Source organism: Danio rerio, chromosome 23 (genome assembly GCF_049306965.1).
Source record: "Danio rerio strain Tuebingen ecotype United States chromosome 23, GRCz12tu, whole genome shotgun sequence".
NCBI classification, from domain to species: Eukaryota; Metazoa; Chordata; class Actinopteri; order Cypriniformes; family Danionidae; genus Danio; species Danio rerio.
In genome coordinates this window covers 4,373,032-4,392,886 of record NC_133198.1, presented here as the reverse complement: position 1 = coordinate 4,392,886, position 19,855 = coordinate 4,373,032, and the positions used below count along the sequence as shown (strand labels likewise).

At 40.1% G+C, this 19,855-nt stretch overlaps 3 protein-coding genes across 20 annotated transcripts in view; 1 reads left to right on the top strand and 2 right to left on the bottom strand.

The window, feature by feature from the left end:
* si:ch73-142c19.1 overlaps window positions 1-3,283 on the top strand; it is a 20,157-nt gene extending 16,874 nt beyond the window's left edge. For 2 of the 5 annotated variants that reach the window (XR_012398209.1, XM_073937918.1), the window contains exons 10-11: window positions 152-268; window positions 2,872-3,283. Coding sequence is in view for 3 of the 5 variants with exons in the window: in XM_073937918.1 (XP_073794019.1) it covers window positions 152-251 (100 nt within the window). In the remaining 2 variants the exon portion in view is untranslated. Of the gene's footprint in view, window positions 1-151; window positions 2,542-2,871 lie in introns of those variants that run through there. The other 3 variants (XR_011008366.2, XM_068216648.2, NM_001122628.2) reach the window with 2 other exon arrangements.
* The window catches only part of zgc:113278, an 852,580-nt gene that overhangs the window by 685,263 nt on the left and 147,462 nt on the right, over window positions 1-19,855 (bottom strand). The gene's annotated exons all lie outside the window — the stretch shown is intronic.
* ptpdc1b (protein tyrosine phosphatase domain containing 1b) lies at window positions 2,547-19,855 on the bottom strand. Of its 13 annotated transcripts, none has more exons than XM_694462.10 (10): window positions 19,288-19,855; window positions 15,017-15,051; window positions 14,607-14,781; window positions 12,556-12,636; window positions 12,357-12,475; window positions 12,042-12,179; window positions 7,937-8,988; window positions 6,715-6,897; window positions 6,276-6,386; window positions 2,547-2,956 (listed from the first exon to the last, which is right to left on the bottom strand). In XM_694462.10, the coding sequence occupies exons 2-10, from the start codon at window positions 15,024-15,026 to the stop codon at window positions 2,849-2,851; spliced, it is 1,977 nt and encodes a 658-aa protein (XP_699554.4). In that variant the 5' UTR covers window positions 15,027-15,051; window positions 19,288-19,855; the 3' UTR covers window positions 2,547-2,848. The 13 variants fall into 13 exon arrangements, with proteins under 13 accessions (XP_699554.4, XP_073795829.1, XP_073795831.1 ...); XM_073939728.1 differs by having other exon boundaries at window positions 12,042-12,160; window positions 19,288-19,663; XM_073939730.1 differs by having other exon boundaries at window positions 12,042-12,160; window positions 15,000-15,051; window positions 19,288-19,621.

Sequence of the window (19,855 nt, the reverse complement as noted above, 5' to 3'; positions counted from 1 at the left end):
CCATTAGAAACTCATTGCTGCCCTTACCAGTGCCCGAATTCAAGTACAGGGCATATGACCTCCGGAGCTAGGCAGCTGATTGAGACGCACCCTATGTATTAACAGGTATTTATTTAACAAGACTTTTTTTTTTTAATAAACAATTTTGCAGAGGATTCACCAACGTTGCCTGTGATTATTCGAGTATTGTGGCGTCTGTGGAGTCGTTGGATGGGAAGGACGTCCTGAAGGCTTATACCTTTGATTTCTGACCTCAAAACCAACAAATGTATTTACATCTCTTTATAACTCACTGACCAGTTTCATCTACAACATGATCGTGCCTACAGTTTTCCTGCATTAATTAGACAATTTGGTCCCACTTTATATTAAGTGGCCTTAACTAATATGTACTTACATAGGAAGTAATAGTTTGCTACAATGTACTTGTGCTTGATTAAATACCCGTATGTAATTACATCTGTAATTAACTTTTGTAATTAAATTGTAAATACACTGTTGACCATCCCTTATACCTTAACCCACCCTTAAACCTACCCATGCCACCAAACCTGTTCATAACCCAACCTCTATCCCAACTCAAAAGCACCACAAGTGTTCACAAATACATTATAAACACAGTAAGTACACTGTATTTATTTTTTTGATGCAAGTACATAGTAGTTAAGGACACTTAATATAAAGTGGGACCGACAATTTAAACACTTAAAAAAAAATCGTAACCAATCTTAACCCTTTAACGGTCACTAGGAAAACCAATTTATTTGACCAGTTTATTTGGTAAAACTGTGTTTTTTTCCCAACTGTGATGTTTTAAAGTGTTAGTTCACACAAAAAAACTCACATTCTGTCATTAATTACTCTCCTTCATGTCCTTTCAATCCTCAAAGATGTTTCGAAGAGCTCCTCCATTGACAGCAATAGTCCCAAGATGAACAAAGTCCGGAAAAGGAACCCAAAACATGGCCAAATGTGTCACCAGTAGCTCGGTTGTAATCGTTTAAAACTACAAAAACACGTGTGCACCAAAAAAACAGTAACACTAATATCTTCCTTTCTGCTGCCTCACCTCCAGTGTTACACAATATGTTGTGTTGCCCATAGTGAACACACATCCTGATCTGAAGTGGAAGATACTGGCGGATAAAATATTTTTTAGTTCTCCAAGCTCCAAGAACATTCCGTGCACCATAAAATCTATAACAATGACTGGTTCTTCTTGTTCGCCAATGTCTTCTCACTGCCTCAGGTCAGGGTGCGGGTTGTTGGTAGAAGGGATATACTGTTTAATAATTTACACATTACATTTTGTTTTATTTACGTCTTCCCCCACACACACACACACTCAACCCTAAGCCTGAGGCAGCGGAATATTGGCAAACAAAGTGATTGTTACAGGGGGTTTTTTTTGGCACACACTAGTGTTCTTGGAGCTTTGATGATTACAGTTGAACCACTGAAGACGCATGTACTGTTTTGATGTTTTTTTGTCATCTGTGGAGGATGAGGGAGCTCTCAGATTTCATCTGAAATATCTATAATGTGTGTTAAGAGGTAAATGAAGGTCTTATAACAAAATCAGGGGAGTAAATGATAGCAGAATGTCCTTTTTGAGTGAACTAACTCTTTACTGAATAGCCGTGAACTGAGGTGCGTTTCTGAAAACCCTCGTTGGATTTGTTGATTTGTTGTTTCCCAAATGCGTCATTCCAACGAATAATCGCAAATTGTGTCGCAAACTTCTATGCTTGCAACTACACCTCTGGAGCTGTTAGAATCACTTTGATTCGTCGGCGCCAGTGGTGTAATGGTTAGTGCGTCGACACATGCACTCTGGTGCTCGCAGCGACCCGGGTTCGATTCCGCCTCACGGTCCTATGCCGTTCCTTCCCTACTCTCTGCTCCCATGCTTTCCTGTCAATTCTCTCTACGGTCCTATCAAAAATAAAGGTGAAAACCCCGAAAAAAAGATTAGGCTTTAAGCGCTCCACTATCATCCCAATCCCAAAGAAGCCAAAGATCAGAGGGCTCAATCACGACAGACCTATTGCTTTAACATCTGTGGCCATGAAGTCATTCGAAAGACTGGTATGCTAGCATATCTGAAGGACATTACTGGACCCCTTCTGGAAACCCTGCAGTATGCCTATAGAGCAAACCGGTCTGTGGATGATGCAGTCAACATGGGACTGCATTATACCCTACAACATCTGGACATCCAGGGAACTACGCAAGGATTCTGTTTGTGGACTTCAGTTTAGCTTTTGTAAAGAAGTTGTTACTCCATCCTGTTTAGAGCGTCATTATGGGGGTTTTACGTTATAACTAACATGGTTAAAGCGATGGATCTACAACAGAGAAACTACTGTTCTGGAAAACACTCGTCACTACATCGTTCTTTTCCTAAACAATGCATCATTCTATGATAGTATTCAGCCGCGAGTCACGTTATTGTTTAGGAAACGCACCCCTGTACGGTTATAACGTCTGTTAGCCTACAACTCTTGTATGCCTCTGCAAAATGAAGACGCTTTTCATTTCTAGTAGTGTATCTAATTATTTTATTACAAATAACTGTACAAAGATGGTACAAAAAAATGAGGTTTCAGTTGCAATGCTTTTCAAGAATTAGCACCATGGCACATAATACATTAACGGTGTGATTTCTGCCTTCAAAACAATCAACTTTTGACCCCAACAAAGCCTTGTAATTCAGTCTACATTAAGTTGTGCATAACATTTATCTGAATCAAGACCTGAGATATTTAATGTCCCTTTTCAATCAGCTGAGAAAGCAGATGTGTGTGGTGCGTTTTTACTACTGTTAATATAGTTTGTGATTAACCTGCTACACCTCAACCTCATTCATAGCGATCAACCTCAGATGATCCAGAACCAGCTTCAAGACCTTCTTCATGACTTCATGAACGCTCTTCCCATCATCTGCGTTTTTCACCTGAAGAGAACACCAAAGTGACAGACTTTTAGTGTTTGGACAAAACAGCACAGAAAGCAGAGGTAGCAGACCTATGCATACAGGCTTTGCTTATTTGATGGCCGTAGTTTCAGGTGCTGCACATCTTGTATCTTCACAACATAGACAATTGACTTCAGATGATCCCAAAGATAAAAGTCTAAGACGGTCAGACAATCTTTGTTGTCTATGGTGTGAAGATACAAGATGTTCAGCACCTGAAACTACGGATACTGGAGGCCTGTTCTGGCATAAGTGGTCAGAAACTTGTAAATAACTCCTGAAAGAATAAAGTTATGTTAAAATCAAGCACACCATTGTTTTTCTTGTGAAATTCCCAACAGGTTTAATGTGTCACATGACCCACTTCCTATTGAAAAAAACAAAAGTTGAATCCAAGATGGCCGACTTCAAAATGGCCACCACCCATCTTGAAAAGTTTGCCCCCTCACAAATACTAATGTGCCACAAACAGGAGGTTAATATCACCAACCATTCTCATTTTATTAAGGTGTATCCATATAAATGGCCCACCCTGTGTATTGCGATCACGATTTTTGAAAGTATTATAAACGTTTATTATTACCATTTAATGAGTCTCCCCATACAGTTTGATATAGCGTTTGGACCCGGAAGCCACATCGCGTGACGTCACACTTAACAAGTGGATATGCAGAATTCAGAAACCCTTGTTGTTAGCGACACCAGTGGATGTTAGGTGAACTACAGCCAGTAACGATTCAACGACGTGATAAATGAATAGAAAGGTTTTTTGTTCTTCGATTAGGAGTAAAAAAAACTTTATATATACTGACAATAAACATTCAGATGCAGAGAGCAGCATTTAAATGACAGCACAGCATTTACATTCACTTATTGTAATGCGCATTTTGGAATTTTGCATATAAAATTAGCATTTATTTTGAAAATGCCTATAAAAATGTATGCAAATTGGATAAGCTTTTGATCCGATGAGTAAATATTTCCACTATACTACAGAAACATGTTTACTGAATAAATTTCAGTATGTGCATCAATAAAGACGTAATTTTGTTTTAACAGATCATGTGATGATTAAAAAATTTGCATTAATGTACACACCAGTGGAGCGAGCACATTGTAAATCATCTGAAATGTGGTTTTGGTCTTTTCTAAAATCCCTCAGCCAAGGCTGTTACCACAGTGGTTCAGTATTATTATTATAACTACCTCCAGAACTGTCTGCGCTCCCAAAGAGCGTCTCACACCTCCGAAAGCCCCTGTGCAGTCATCACATTTTGGCTTCTGAGGCACAAGTCATATATTACCACATTTGTTAATTGAAACGATGGAACAGCTAAATATAAACCCATGCATATGTAAATGGTATTTCTCATTTTTAACAAACAGAACTCAGGTTGTAAAGGTTAAAAATATCCGTTCAGATGAAAAGAACAGTAGCACTGGGGTTCCACAAGGCTGTGTCAGCTCACCTATTCTTTTTACACTTTTTACAAATGAATGATCAAGTAAGCATTCACAGAATTTTACTCCTAAATATTCAGATGACACCACCATACTGAGTTTACTTCATGAGAATGATGATATTGGTGTTATCTTCCAGTCAGAAATTAGTTCGTTGAGTGGTGTGATAGAAATAAGCTAAAAATAAATACTAAGAAAACAGAAGAGATGCTATTTCACCCGAAATGTATAGGTGACCATCGTCAAGTGGTTGTACATGACCATCCTATTACTCAGTGAGAAACCTGTAAGTACTTGGGCATTTACATCAACAATTCTTTCACATGGAAAACACACATTAAGTGGGTTTGTTCTCGTTTACACCAGAGATTGTATTTTTTACGGAGGTTGCGTCTTTTTAGAGTAAACAAGAAGCTCATGATGTTGTTTTATAAAGCAGTTCTGGAAAGCATTGATAGATATGGTATCACAGTGTGGTTTGGCAAGCTATCTGTTCAGTGTAAATCAGCATGGAAAATTGTCGGCCACGATGAATATTTTAATCTTCAAGTTTTATATGAGTACTGTGTCCTCAATCAGGTGGAAAGGATTGTAAACGATCCAACTCATTTTTTGTTTCTACATTACCAACTGCTTGTAGAAGATTTAGAGTCCTAAAGTGTAGGTTAAACCGCTATAAGAAATCCTGTTTGTACCTGCTTCAGTGGGTTTATTTAGAAAGCGTCTATCTTAATTAGCATTATTAATTTTGTAACTGTTGCATTTTGTATTGCTTTTTATTGCTTGTTTAAGGGTGCTTTCACACCTACACTTTGTCTCGTTTGCCCAGTTAGCGCGGTTCGTTTGGCATATGTGAAACCACCACGCCATTTGGCTTGGATCCGTGCCTAATCAGTCGCTCCTAGATCGCTTGAATGAGGTGGTCTTGGCTTGATTGAAACGAACTCGTAAGCGGATCGATTGTAGTGAGAAAGCAATACAATCCGAGCGCGGTTATATCACAGTGTTTTATGGATATGTAATAGGCTTACGGCTATATGAAGAGAGAATTATGAGTAGGGCGGGAAGTTTCAGGAGTCTCCAGATGCCCACAAACGAGTGATAATCTCCCAGAAATCTCGCGTCTCCCTCCCGGTCCTCAAATAGTCTACGTCACGCACCCTTCTCAGCCCTCCCCACCGCATCTCTCCTCACTCTTCAGACACGTCGCGCGCACCTTGTCAAACACCACCCAACCACCTCCTCTCCTGACAGCTGAGCAGGACTCTGCAAAATAAACCCTGACACTCTGACCAATGTGAGGAGAGTTTACTCACACGTGACTTGTTTTAGCTCTTTTGGTCTGATAAGAAACTTTGCAGTGTGAAAGTGAACCGCTCCAAGAGCAAAGAGCAACAATGTAACAATTTGTAATCCCTGTTTCGGAACAACTGAATCGATTCACAGGTGTGAAAGCAGCCTTAGTGAATGTCTGCAGCAATATGGCGATGCCCATAACAAATTTCCTGTCAAGGACAATAAAGTTTTACTACTACTACTATTATAGAAAAAAAAAAAGTCCACAGTGGCTTTTCCTACTGCAGCAAATTCCATTTTTATATTTGATATTTGGCGCCAGTTTAGCAGGAAGTGACGATTATGTTCTCTTTGACTCTTAGACACAAGTCTAGTTCACATCTTTGGATGAAAACATCACTCTTGAAACAAACCCATGCTAAAGATTTTTTTTTTTTTTTACAAATCAAACTTTTTTTTTTGTAAGCCATAAAAAGGTGTTAATACAGGGAAATTCTTACAAACAGTTCCTTTGAGCATATGATAGAATAGCATACAGTACCTTTGTGAAAGCCTTTGTAGCTCGCTCCAGAAATGCGCTCTCAATCTCCTCAGGAACTGTGAACAAATGAGCGAAACAGTCCAGAATGCATATCACCGTTTCCCTCGAAGCCTGAATAAAAAGGGGTTAAAATGATCAGAGGTAATGTTGACTTAAGGATCGTGTACTTTGTATATTTCTTTATAGGAGTTTTTAAGGTCCCTTTTAGCATTAGAAAATATAAACCTTTACTTTGACATTAATGAAATGTACCGCACTGATGTAAGAAAACCTAGACATTCACTGAGTTTGTGAGGTTGTTTCTTCATGCAAAATAGATTTGAAAATGGATATGAAATCTTGCTGCTTTATTTTAGAGATTTAGTGACGGGGGGTCATTTCTGTTAGTGTCATTTCGGGTCATTTCTGACTCTAAGACCACACAAGGGTTAAATCCTACCCTGTCCAGGCTGCTGAGGATGGTTTGGGGGTCCTGATGGGACTCTGTAAGCGTGTGGACATCATCAGCTGAGATGATTGGTTCTCTGAGCTGCTCCAGCCACGACCACAGGATTCCAGTCAGAATAAAGGGGTCTTTTTCCAAACACAGTCGCTCCCACGCACCCTGCCGATTAAGATCCGCCTGCGTAAAAAGTGAAGATTATGCCATTGTAATTCCTATGTCATATTTCCTAAAATTATCCATGGAATCAGTGGAATGAACCGCCAACTAGTCTGGCATATGCAGGGCCGGTGCAAGCTGAACTGCCGCTCTAGGCAAAGGACGATCATGTCGCCCTCAAATTGTAGAGCGGGGGTGGGGTGCTGGGTCGCGGACATAACTGAGGGCGCGGGTGTTGAGGGACGCCGTCCTCTCTATTCTGCCGCCCTAGGCGCAGATATAACTGTGGCTGCGGGGGCTGAGTGAGGTGTCGCGGACATAACTGAGGACGCGGGTGTTGAGGGAGGTGTCGCGGACATAACTGAGGGCGCGGGTGTTGAGGGAGGTGTTGCGGACGTCGTCCTCTCTATTCTGCCGCCCTAGGCGCAGATATAACTGAGGCTGCGGGGGCTGAGTGAGGTGTCGCGGACATAACTGAGGACGCGGGTGTTGAGGGAGGTGTCGCAGATGTTGTCCTCTCGTATTCTGCCGCCCTAGGTGGTCGCCTAGGTCGCCTCTATGGACGTGCCAGCCCTGGGCATATGTTTTACGCAGTGGATGCCCTTCCAGCCACAACCTAGCACACAAATGCTTATACATTAAGCATTACAGAAACAAATATGATAATCCTAACTTACCTAAAAGAGGAAAAAAAAGTCACATTAACGTCAGACTTTTTTTAAGTAGTTATGTGCCTTTTTATACAGTGTATGTAAACTTCTTGTTTCAACTGTATACCGCATGTCTTTGGGGAAACCGGAATGAAACCCATGAAGATGGAGAACATGCAAACTTCACACAGAAATGCCTCCTGGCCCAGCTGAGACTCAAACCAATGACCTTCTTGCTGTGAGACAACACTGAGCCACCATGCCACAGGGGATAATGTATTGGGTAATTTAATAAACAATATAAATAATTTTCATTAACTTCCAACCTCAACTATATGCCTTCTAGCAACACCCACTATCGTAATGTACCTGTGCAGACTTTATAATTTAACCATTAAATGTGCTCATACCTGCCAAGCAGCCACTTTTTGAGTTTGTTGCTTCTCTCCATCCTTCTCTAGGTCCACTGCAAGAGACTGAGCCACAAGCAGGCGGCGGGACTCCAGAGACAGCTCTGACTGGACAGTGATGAAGGGCACCTCTGAATGCTCTTTCTCAGTAATTACAGTCTCTTCTTGGTCGGTACTCTTTTTCCTGTCCTTCTTCCAGAAGGACAATATTCTGGCAATGCTGTTGGTGTTCTGCTCATCTGAAACGCCCAAAGACCTGCTCCGCTGCAGGAAAGACTGCCTCCTGTTTTTGAGCAGCGGAGATCCCTCTGTCTGGTCCATCAGAGTCTTCAGCTCCCATAAATTGCTGCTGGAGCTGTAGATGGGATTGCCTTTACAGGCTCCTAGCGGAGGAGCCGGACTGTTCTGGGACACACAGCTAAAGGCCCCCAGCTGATTGCTCATAGAGGACAACTGCATGCTGGCCAACACACACAGAGGGTTATCTGGGAGGTTCAGAGATTCTGCTAACCTCCGCAGGTCGGAATCGCTGTAGCTAAGGCTCTTACGGACGTAGTAAAGCGGCTGCGAGTTGTCTCTGTTGGTTTTGGGTAGACCTGGAAGACGTGGCTTGATCATAGCCATCCCGTTTGCCAGCATCTCTCTGTTAAAGCTATGTATTGAATTTTCATTAAATGTTTTCTCCACCACCGGCGTGATGTCAGGAACCTCGACGATGTCCTCCTCAATAACCTGACGGTTCTCCGCGATGTCCAGGAGGAGCCTGGAGATAAGCGGGACCAGCTTTGGCATGTATCTCAACTGTCGAGCCTCCAGGCCGTGCAGGATGTGTTTCTGACGGATCAGGAACTGGGAAAGAGTAACAGCTGGAGCTCTGGGCTCAGCGTTGGCAAACAGGTTTCTTAGCGGGACTAGGAACTGAGCAAACTGTCTGACGCACTGGAGCTGTCCTCGAGTCTGGATGGAGTTTGGTCGCTTGTTTCGAATTAACAGAATGGCTTGATCTGCTGTCATCTGTGTGGTGAAGAGCAAGTAACAGGCCAGAAGCACACCTACGATTAAAAAAGTGGATTTATGAACACACAAACAGCAAGAAAATGTAGTCCAGAGTACATTCCTACTGAATAAAACAGCTTAAACCAGCCTAGGCTGGTTGGCTGGTTTTAGCTGGTCAACCAGGCTGGTTCTAGAGGGGTTTTGGCCATTTCCAGCCTGGTCTTAGCTGGTCAGGTTGGGAGATGACCAGCTAAAACCAGCTCGACCAGCCTGGCCAGGCTGGAAGCCCAGCCAAAACCAGCTATGTCCAGCTTAAACCAGGCTGGCCAAGCTGGTTTTAGCTGGTAATAGCCAAAACCCCTCTAAAACCAGCCTGGTTGACCAGATAAAACCAGCCAACTAGCCTAGGCTGGTTTAAGCTGGATTTTTCAGCAGTGATATTACTCATTTCTCAAATAGTTATCCCTGGGCACATTTCCAATGAGCCTGGGTATACAGTGCATGTTATAACAATGAAAGAGGATCAAGTGTCTACTATTGGAGTTGATCTGAATCTAAATAAATAAATTGTATATAATTTCCAATATTCAATGCATAAGGTAGTCTAATCATAAATCATGCTCAATTAATCTGTATCTTTTAATACAACTTTTTGTTTTTTAACAGTCAGTAATTTAAGCTTTTAACAGGACCACAACAATCCCTGAGGTCTTTCAAAACGGTTTTGTGTAACGGTATGTTCCCTTAGTACATGCTGTTATCCAGAGATTTACGGCCGCATTATTGAGACAATCCCTCTCAAGTCACCTGAGGTGAAAGGTCTTGGTTGAGGACACTATAATGATAATTTAGGCCCAATCCCAATTCTATTTTTGTACCTCTACCCCTTCACCTTGGCCCTTGAAGCCGAGTGTGAAGGGGAAGGGCTTCAAAATTTACCCATAAAGAATTGGGACAGCACCAGCACACGCCATCATGCTTCATCGAGATCACTTGCTTCATATGAGACCAGACGATCGCAACTCCTGTAGTTATTCCAGTCGTGTCTTGTTTTGGTATTTATCTTCAGGAAGTCAGTAAAGTTATATATTATTTTATCATGACAATCTAATGTGGCAATAAGATTGTAACTATATTGCGCATTTACACAGTGGCCATATTCATCAATGTAAACACAAGACAACAACATTGTCATTATAGCAGACACTGTAAAAAGCTCATTTCCAGCCATTAGACCAGGGGTGGCCAACCCTGTTCCTGGAGAGCCACTTTCCTGCAGATTTCAGTTGCTACCCATATCAAACACACCTGAACCAATTAATTAGGACCTGAACACCACGTGATAATTACAGGCAGGTGTGTTTGATACGGGTTGCAACTGAAATCTGCAGAAAGGTGGCTCTCCAGGAACAGGGTTGGCCACCCCTGCACTAGACTTTTCTGACAGGGTATTTGAGTGTCATCTAGTGTCAGAATGTTGTGGGACTGCTGTACAGGATTTATTATTAGGGATTATAGATAGCGGTTATGAATATATTAGAACGTGTTTGTCGTAAAAATTCATAATAATGACAAAAAAGTAAACATTTTTGGGATTTCTTTACTTTCGGGTGCAGCTATGCTGCCGTTGTGGCTAATGTACTCTGGGAAACTTTCTTACCTCTTGGTTTTTAATGTGGTTCTGAAAAATCTCTGTTTAAAGGAGTATTTAGCCCTTCCCCTTAAGCTGTATTTATACTTTCGCCTGGCACCACATTGCGCACCTCTGCTGACAGTGTGTGCACCTTGCGATACTCGCCGCGTTTGCTGTTGTTATATTCTTTAAAAAGACAGGGGGCGGTCAAAAGAAACTGACCGTAAAGTCAGATGGATAAACAAAGAAGTAGAAAGTTTCCGGAACTACATCATATCAATAATATCATTCAAGATTTTTTAACTAATTATTTTTATTACTTTTATAATTTATTATAATGATTATAAGGATTTTTATAACCATTTAAGATTTTTTTTAATTGAACTTTGATGCATCACTTGCTTTTGTTTATATTTCAGACAGTTCTACCAATTATATTTCATTAAAGTAATAATGACAACAGAACATGAACTTATTATGGCAAGAATAAAAGCAACAAAAAAGTACAATTATTAAATAATAAAGATTACTGTCTGGCCAGTTTCTGTCCTATATCTATGTTAAAAAGGCAATAATGGTCCAGCATTCCTGACCATTATTGCCAATAAAGCCTAGATAAACAGGCCATCAGTATATTTGAAAACAGTTAGGTTCAAATATTCCTTTCCAGTTATCAAAGAAATAATTTGTTCCTTAATTAAAGTTTTGATATTTAAATTGTTTCAAATTCATAATTGTAATACATACATCAGTGTAAAACCTGTGACTGGTGGAAAAACATATTCTGTAATCGTGTACCTGGGTCTACTCTTTTGCATTGGCCCCTTTGGCTTTAACAAACTCATCCCTCAGGTTTTTTCAAACTTTTTAACAAAAACTTTTCTCCTTTCCCACTGCAGTTGCAATTTTTAGCTAAGAATTATTGGTCATCTGGTTATCTCGATGATAACAGATCATAAAGATGTCTGTACAGGCTTACCCGTACAGGCGCAAAACAAATGGTTGGGGTAAGGGGTGGGGCTATTCGCCCCATTCACACGGGGCTTCAGCATCAACGCTTGACAGAGAGTGTGTTTGAAGTTGGGGCTGAAGCGATCATCATAGCAGAGTCAGCCAATGAAATTAGTCAGCCATAGGCCACTGTCTAGCTGGTGTATTTGCATTCAACGATCTGATTGGCTGACGCTTCCGTCGGCGCTTGAAAAGTTGAACTAGTCCCAACTTCTGCAGCGAGCAATGCCTCTGAAGCGGCATCAACGGTCCACAATGCATTTCGCCAACGCCTGACGTCATCCATTCAAAGTGAATGGGAAGCATTGACGCTGACACCCTGTGTGAATGGGGCATAAGGGGTAGAATTGGGATTGGGCCTTAAGGTCACCAAAAGCCAAATCTGTAGTGAAAAGTATGCCACCTTACTCCAAAAAATGTCCTTCAATTAACAACATATTGTCAACACAACAAACAGAGCCATACCTGTTCTGCCCAGCCCTGCATGACAGTGAACAGCCATTTTGCCTTCTTGGATGGCAAAAGACATGACTTTCACCATATCCAGGATAGATGTGAGAGACGCCACGCCGTAGTCAATCCATCTAAAGTTGTAGAAATATACTAAAATAGAGCAACAAGAGTACCTTTATATAACCTGAAGACACAAGAACAGCCACTGTGATATCAAGGCATCAAAACAATTCTTTATAACCTTAACTTATTTACATGAATACATTACACACAAAATTATTGTTTAAATCTTAAAGTTTGGCTGATTAAAAGGAAAGTGTCACTCACTGCCAGCCTCCATGAAGGTCTCTGGTCGGTAAGTAAAGCCACTGTCGGGATCCAGCGGGTTTCCACAGCTAGCATGTTCACCAGGGCACTGGAGGTTAATAATTGTCTTCAAACCACATCTTAACACAGTAAAAGAGAGTAAAAAGAGTGTACCAAACATACTCAAAAACCAGGGAATACTTAAGTAGGACAATTTTACCTCAGAAACTGGTCTATAATGTTGAATTTTTCAATCGTTTCAGTGGAAGGACGGGCCATTGCAAGCATGTCATCAGTAATCCTAGAAACAGAGAAGCTATGAATTGCTAACAAATCTATTTTAGCTTAAACATTAAAGGAATACTTCACCTAATTATTATTTATTTTGAAAATTGCCTAATTTTACATCTCCCTTATTGTTAACAGTTGATTTTTACCATTTTTTGTAGCCATTCAGCCAATTTTAGTGTCTGGCATAGCGCTTTTAGCTTAGCTTAGCATAGATCATTGAATCGAATCAGTCCTTTAGCATCTTGCTCAAAAGTGATTTAAGACTTTGATAATATTTCTATTTAAACACTGACTTCTGTGGGTACATCGTGTACTAAGACTAATAGAAAATAAAAAGTAGCTATTTTCTATACGGCTGGGAACTTTGACGTCGTACCATGGTTCCACCAGCGTAATGTGCGAACAGCACACGCTCCCTGTGCCTGAAGCTGTTTTTCTCTGGCACTGCGTAACATCACTGCTCCTGCTGCTAATGTAAGGCTGCTTTCACACCTGTGAATCGACTCAGTTGTTCCGAAACAGAGATTACAAATGTTACATTGTTGCTCTTTGCTCATGGAGCGGTTCGCTTCAACACTGCAAAGTTTGTAATCGGACGAAAAGAGCTAAAACAAGTCACGTGTGAGTAAACTCTCCTCACATTGGTCAGAGTGTCAGGGTTTATTTTGCAGAGTCCCGCTCAGCTGTCAGGAGAGGAGGTGGTTGGGTGGTGTTTGTCAAGGTCCGCGCGATGTGTCTAAAGAGCGAGGAGAGATGCGGCGGGGAGGGCTGAGAAGGGTGCTTGACGTAGCCTATTTGAGGACCGGCAGGGAGCGCAAGATCACTTGTTTGCGGGTATCTGGAGACTCACGAAACTTCCCGCCCTACTCATAATTCTCTCTTCATATAGCCGTATGCCTGTTACATATCAATAAAACACAATGATATAACCGCGCTCGGATCGTATTGTTTTCTCACTGCAATCGATCCGCTCCAGAGTTTGTTTCAATCGAGCAGAGACCACCTCATTCAAGCGATCTCGGAGCGACTAATTTGGCGCAGATCCGAGAGCGATTGGTGGGTTCACATATGCCAAACGAACCGGGCTAACAGGGCAAACGAGACAGGTTCCGAAACAAAAGTGTAGGTGTGAAAGCACCCTAAGTCGAGAGGGGTCTGAATGGTGCAGACCTGGTGGACTTGCAATCTAAGCTGCATGAAATGCCTTTTAATGGCCAAACCTAACTCCACCCCTAACCCCATCCCTTACGCCCCATTCACACGGGGCGTCAACGATTCCCATTCACTTTGAATGGGTGACGTCAGGCGTCGCCGAACTGCATTGTGGATCCGTCGGCGCCACTTCAGAGACGTTGCTCACTGCAGAAGCTGGGACTAGCTCAACTTTTCAAGAGCTGACAGCCTATCAGATCGCTGTATGCAAAAACACCAACTAGACAGTGGCCTATTGCTGACTGAATTTCATTGGCTGACGCTTCTATGACGATCGCTTCAGCCCTAACTTCAGACACGCCTTCAGTCAAGCGTTGATGCTGAAGCCCCGTGTGTATGGAGCGTTACAGTGACGTCACTAGCTTCATTGAGTGCATTGTGTATGACATTGCATCTCAGAGATATGCAATCTCAGCTTGCAACATCAAGGTTGTATCCAGATACTATTGTGTAAGCAGTGAAAATCATCAACATCAGGAAATATTTGACAAATAATTCTAGGGCTAATAGTTTTGCTTTCAACTGTACATTAATGGCCAAATCCTAGGTTTTAATCTAGTCATTAAAGCAGTATGGATGCACTATTTAAAAAGTACCCACAACGTTAAACCAGGCCAAAAAAACAAAAAATTAAGAAGACAGGATTAAAACAAACTACTAAAAACTGAACAACAGTAAATGGGTGCGTTGAGTACTTTGCCAAACCATATTTGGTGAAGGCGACTATTTACTCTGGTTTCGAAGTGGTCAAGAGCATGCAGTGTATACCATGAAGAGTAGATTCCTCTGATGGCCTGCTGCTCCTCACTCCAGTGCGAAGGGTCCTCGTATTTGCAGGCTTGTCCTCCACATCCCATCGAGCACTGCATATGACAGGGGATCACATAACGCAGCGCCTCTCCAACCATTGTGTAGTGCGCTCTGGGAACACTGGAACCCCTCACTGCAAAAACACAATAGTTTAACCTCTTTCACAATTTTAACACTCGATCTGAAACGAATATCTACTTAGATTAGCAAAACCATTTGTTCATGTCATGACGATGCCAAATACTTTGTAGTCAGTGAACATCAGAAAATGTCAAAATTTAAATCAGACTGTAGAGGAACACACACAGTGTGAACATCAGTGTAATTATTTGATTATTAAAATAATGTAACCTTTTGCCATTCCTCACCAAAATCCATGATACTCCCTCCGCCATGGCAGTGTCTGTTTTGGCACAGAAAAAAAAATAAAATTAGCATTGCAGCAAGTACAAAGTTTGAGGATATGTTACAAATAAGTGGGTTTTTGAATGAAGTCTTTCCCTATTAAATATATTTTTAATTTAATTTATTGTAAATACTCAAGTAGTTTGTTTTCTCTAAAATGATACTTTAATAAGTAGTTCAAAATGTTTTGAGTACATTTTTTAGTACTGTATCAATACAGTGCATTTGGAAAGTATTAATAGCACTTCACCTTTTCCACATTTTTCTTTATTCCAAAATGTATTAAATTAGTTTATTTCCTCAACATTCTACACACAATCCCCCATAATGACAATGTAAGAAAGAGTTTTTGAAATTGTTGCAAATTTATTAAAAATAAAAAAGCTGAAGAATCACATGTACATCAGTGTTCACAGCCTTTGCTCAATACTGTGTTGATGCACCTTTGGCAGCGATTACAGCCTCAAGTCTTTCTGAATATGATCACACAAGCTTGGCACACCTGTCTGGGAATTTTTGCCCATTCCTCTTTGCAGTACCTCTCAAGATCTATCAGGTTGGGAGGGAAGCGATGGTGTACAGCCATTTTCAGATCTCTCCAGAGATGTTCAATAGGATTAAGGTCTGGGCTCTGGCTGGGCCACTCAAGGACATTCACCGAGTTGCTGTGAGGCCACTCCATTCATAATTTGGCTGTGTGCTTTGGGTCATTGTCCTGCTGGAAGATGAACCGTCGCCCCAGTCTGAGGTCAAGAGCACTCTGAAGCAGGTTTTCATTCAGGATGTCTCTGTACATTGCTGCGTTCATCTTTCCCTCTATCCTGACTAGTCTTCCAGTTCCTGCTGCTGAAAAACATCCCCACAGCATGATGCTGCCACCACCATGCTTCACTGTAGGGATGCTATTAGATTGGTGATGAGCGCTGCCTGCTTTTCTCTAAACGTAACGTCTGGCACTCACTCCAAAGAGTTCAATTTTAGTCTCATCAGAGCAGAGAATTGTGTTTCTTATGGTCTGAGAGTCCTTCAGATGTCTTTTGGCAAATTCCAGGCGGGGAGTGGCTTCTGTCTGACCACTCTATCATACAGGCCTGATTGGTGGATTGCTGCACAGATGGTTGTCCTTTTGTAAGGGTCTCCTCTCTCCACAAAAGAACGCTGGAGCTCAGACAGAGTGACCATTGGGTTATTGATCACCTCCCTGACTAAGGCCCTTCTCCCCCGATCACTCAGCTTAGATGGCCGGCCAGCTCTAGGAAGAGTCCTGGTGGTCCCAATCATTTTACACTTACGGATGATGGAGGCCGCTGTGCTCACTGGAACTTTCAGAGCAACAGAAATTTTTCTGTACCCTTCCCCAGCCTTGTGCCTCGAGACAATCCTCTCTGTGAGGTCTACAGACAATTCCTTTGTCTTCATGCTTGGTTTGTGCTTTGGCATGCACTGTCAACCCTGGGACCTTATATAGACAGGTGTATGCCTTTTCAAATCATGTCTAATCAGCTGAATTTACCACAGATGAAATCCAATGAAGCTGCTGAAACATCTCAAGAATGATCAGTGAAAACAGAATGTACCTGAGCTCAACTTAGAGCTTCTTATTTTTGATAAATTTGAAACAATTTAAAAAAGTAATTCTTCACATTGTCATTATGAGTTTTGAGGAAATAAATGAATTTAATCCATTTTGGAATAAGGCAGTAACAAAAAATGTGGAAAAAGTGAAGCGCTATATACTTTCCGGTTGCACTGTATCTTTACCTCTACTGTGATTCCTGTCCAATCAAATCACACAAAAGACTTGCATCACACAGACCAACCTCAAGACATGAGGCTTTATAAATGCAGAAAACATGTACAGTGTAAAGCATTAACACAGTCCAAGATCATGCAAAATCATCACAAACAACTATTGAAAGTATGTTTGGATCAGGGGTGCCCAAACTTATTTAATGAAGGGCCAAAAACCAAACTTGATTGAGGCTAATGGGCCAGAGGTAATTATAGTTGCCATGGGTAATTTCCTAATTCATTTAATAATAATTAAAATTGACTATTAAACTTAATATTAACTAATAATGTTTTTTTTTTTTTACATTTCATAATGAACTGATTACAGTAAAAAAACAAAAAAAACAATCATGCTCGCCGATGTCTGCATTCTCCTCTCTGTGCAAGTACATAAATCATGGGGAATTAGGGAATAATGTGTTAATAAGTTAATATATAAATGTTATTGGTCTTGTTCAATGGTTTTTGTTTTTATAATACCCCATCTATAAATTGCATAACTCAGAGTAAAATCAATTTCTCCCACTGGTCTCACTCCTATAAAGAGTTAAAATAACACTGAAGCAGAGTTAATGTGCTGATTCAACAGAGAATAATGAACTCCTGCTGTTAAAAAGCAGAATCACTGAAGAAAAACACATAACTACAATCAAATTCAGTCACAACCTTAGGCCCTGCTGTTCACACAAACATGGGTACCGTCCAAATTGCAGCTTTTTTTTACTACACAAAAACAACACAGCAAATTCATTAGTGTTAAATTTCGAGTGTTGTGGTAATTCAGAGTAAAGTGTTAAAATACTAGAGTTAGATAAAAATAAAATAACCCTCTCAGTGTTAGAAGCTGATTTGCCTACTTGTCATACAGAGTTACATGTATCTAATGCTAATACAGTGCTGACGTTGACTACTACATCTGGGAATTTATGCAGCAATATCCCTGTAGGATTATTCCAATGAGATGAAGCAACTGGTAAGTAAAGTACTTAAAATGTTTGTATGTAGACATTTGACATCCAAATCGTTATATATACATTAGTTTTAAATATCTCACAAAAAAGTATAATTTTTCATCTTTATTTTGTTCTGTACTAGCTATGTTACATTAAAAATAAAGAAAATAAAGCTGTCTAAAAATTGCTCCCCTTGGTTAAAATATGAGAAGATATGGTTTGTGACTGTTTTGAATTGTTTTCCTTAAACATCAAGCGAACAGTTAACAAAGTGCTGCCGATATTAAACAAGATATATTTTTATTATTGTTGAAAATTTGACCTAAGAGTGTTAACACATAACACTGATGGTGTTCATATGATCTTTTGTGGTGTTAATATTTTACACAATAAGAGTTTGCTAATTAATAATGTTAACTCTTTCAAAAGTGTTATTTTAACACTTTTATAGTGGTTCCCATTTAAATTCTGAGGGAGTGTTAATTTTAACTCTTAGGTAGTTAAATCTATCATCTAAAATTCGCAGTGTGTCAAGTGTGTATATATATAAGTTTTTCTTCTTTTTGACACAGTATTCTTTAGGGGAAATTAGTGTGTGTCTATTCACTTTAAGACAAATGGATTAGTTCTTTGTGTTTTTTATATTCATTAAATTATATGATAATAAATGTGTTTATGAATATGAATTGATCTTTTGAAAGTAGTTGTTTAAAGTTAAAATGTTAAATGTTCTATTAAAATTTTACATTGAAGACTTCTTACAACATATTTGCCCACTTTTAACAATAGTTGCTGCATATTCAAATACAATTTTCTTGAAAAAAAAAATCAAAAACCTGGAGAAAATAAATGCAAAACATGTTCAAATATAGGACACTATTAACAAGGCTACATGCATGAAACCATTTAGAAAGATTTGGGCACAAATGGGCTAAGTCTGACAGTCATGTTTATAACAGAATTATGACAGTTTATGATTTTATATCAAGTTGTCATAACAAAGACACCTCAAACAATGTCGTCTTTGCATTTAAAATGACATGACTGAGCCAATGACACTCAATGACAAATGTCATAAGCATGCATGAAACCTTATTCATATTCTTGCCATGTGTCATGTAATGATTATAAAGGTTTCGTGACAGTCTTATGAACTGTAATGTGTTATCAAATAAAGTGTGACTGAAGCAGTTTTTAAAATTATCCATATTTACTATATTTTTGTGACATTTCTGTCATCTGCATTGAAATAAGGTGGAATAAAAGAGTCATGATTTAGTAAATGTTATTGACTTTTCATTTTTTATCTAAGATATACATTTAGCATTGTTTTAGTTAAATACGACACTTATAAGGTTGTTTTAACAGAGAATTCTGTGAGGTAACATCATATCAGAAAACACAAACTATTCTTTTGAAACCAAAAGGTGTTAAATTCCTCAGTCATCCTCTATTTGATTAATTAAAATAAATGAGTTGTGATTACTCACCCAAAAACAGCTAGAGAAAATCCAATGTACTTTGAGTTGGCTCCATTGGATGCTCAGCTGATCTGATTACTGGTCTCAATCACACGTTCTCTCGGGGTTAGTGGAGAGGAAACGTCACTTTATCAGTAGTCTTCTGTTAAGATGAATAATCTTTTTCGCTGAGCAGAGCTGGCTGTTGCATGAAGACTGGCTGAACATCCTCATCTCCACTGCTGCTGCTCTCTTAGCATGATGCATCACGTCAAGCCAAAGAGTGAAGAAAGCAGCTATTTCAGACTCGCTCACGACTTACCAACTAATCCACTTACTCCTGAAATAGTCCATTTCTCTGGCCGCTGACCTCTGAGGCGGACAGCTTTATCAGCCACAGCGGCTCAGGCTGGACTCCACTCACTTAGGTTTGTTTCATTCCACAGAGGAAATAAAGGTCAACCCAACATTGAGATGTGCCTAAATGGGTTATACCCGGACTGCAATAACCTTTAAACATTTTGAAATAATACAATTTCATTGATTATTTTTAGCCAAGAATATCACAGACTTTTAATATAACTACTTTATTTTTTTT

Bases quoted from the DNA above. Each gene is read 5' to 3' on its own strand.
- ptpdc1b (XM_694462.10), bottom strand. The intron at 8,989-12,041 runs GTATGGCTCTGT...TTTTAATCGTAG, and splicing joins TGCAGGGCTGGGCAGAACAG to GTGTGCTTCTGGCCTGTTAC. The intron at 2,957-6,275 runs GTACTGTATGCT...TGTTCTCTTCAG, and splicing joins CTACAAAGGCTTTCACAAAG to GTGAAAAACGCAGATGATGG.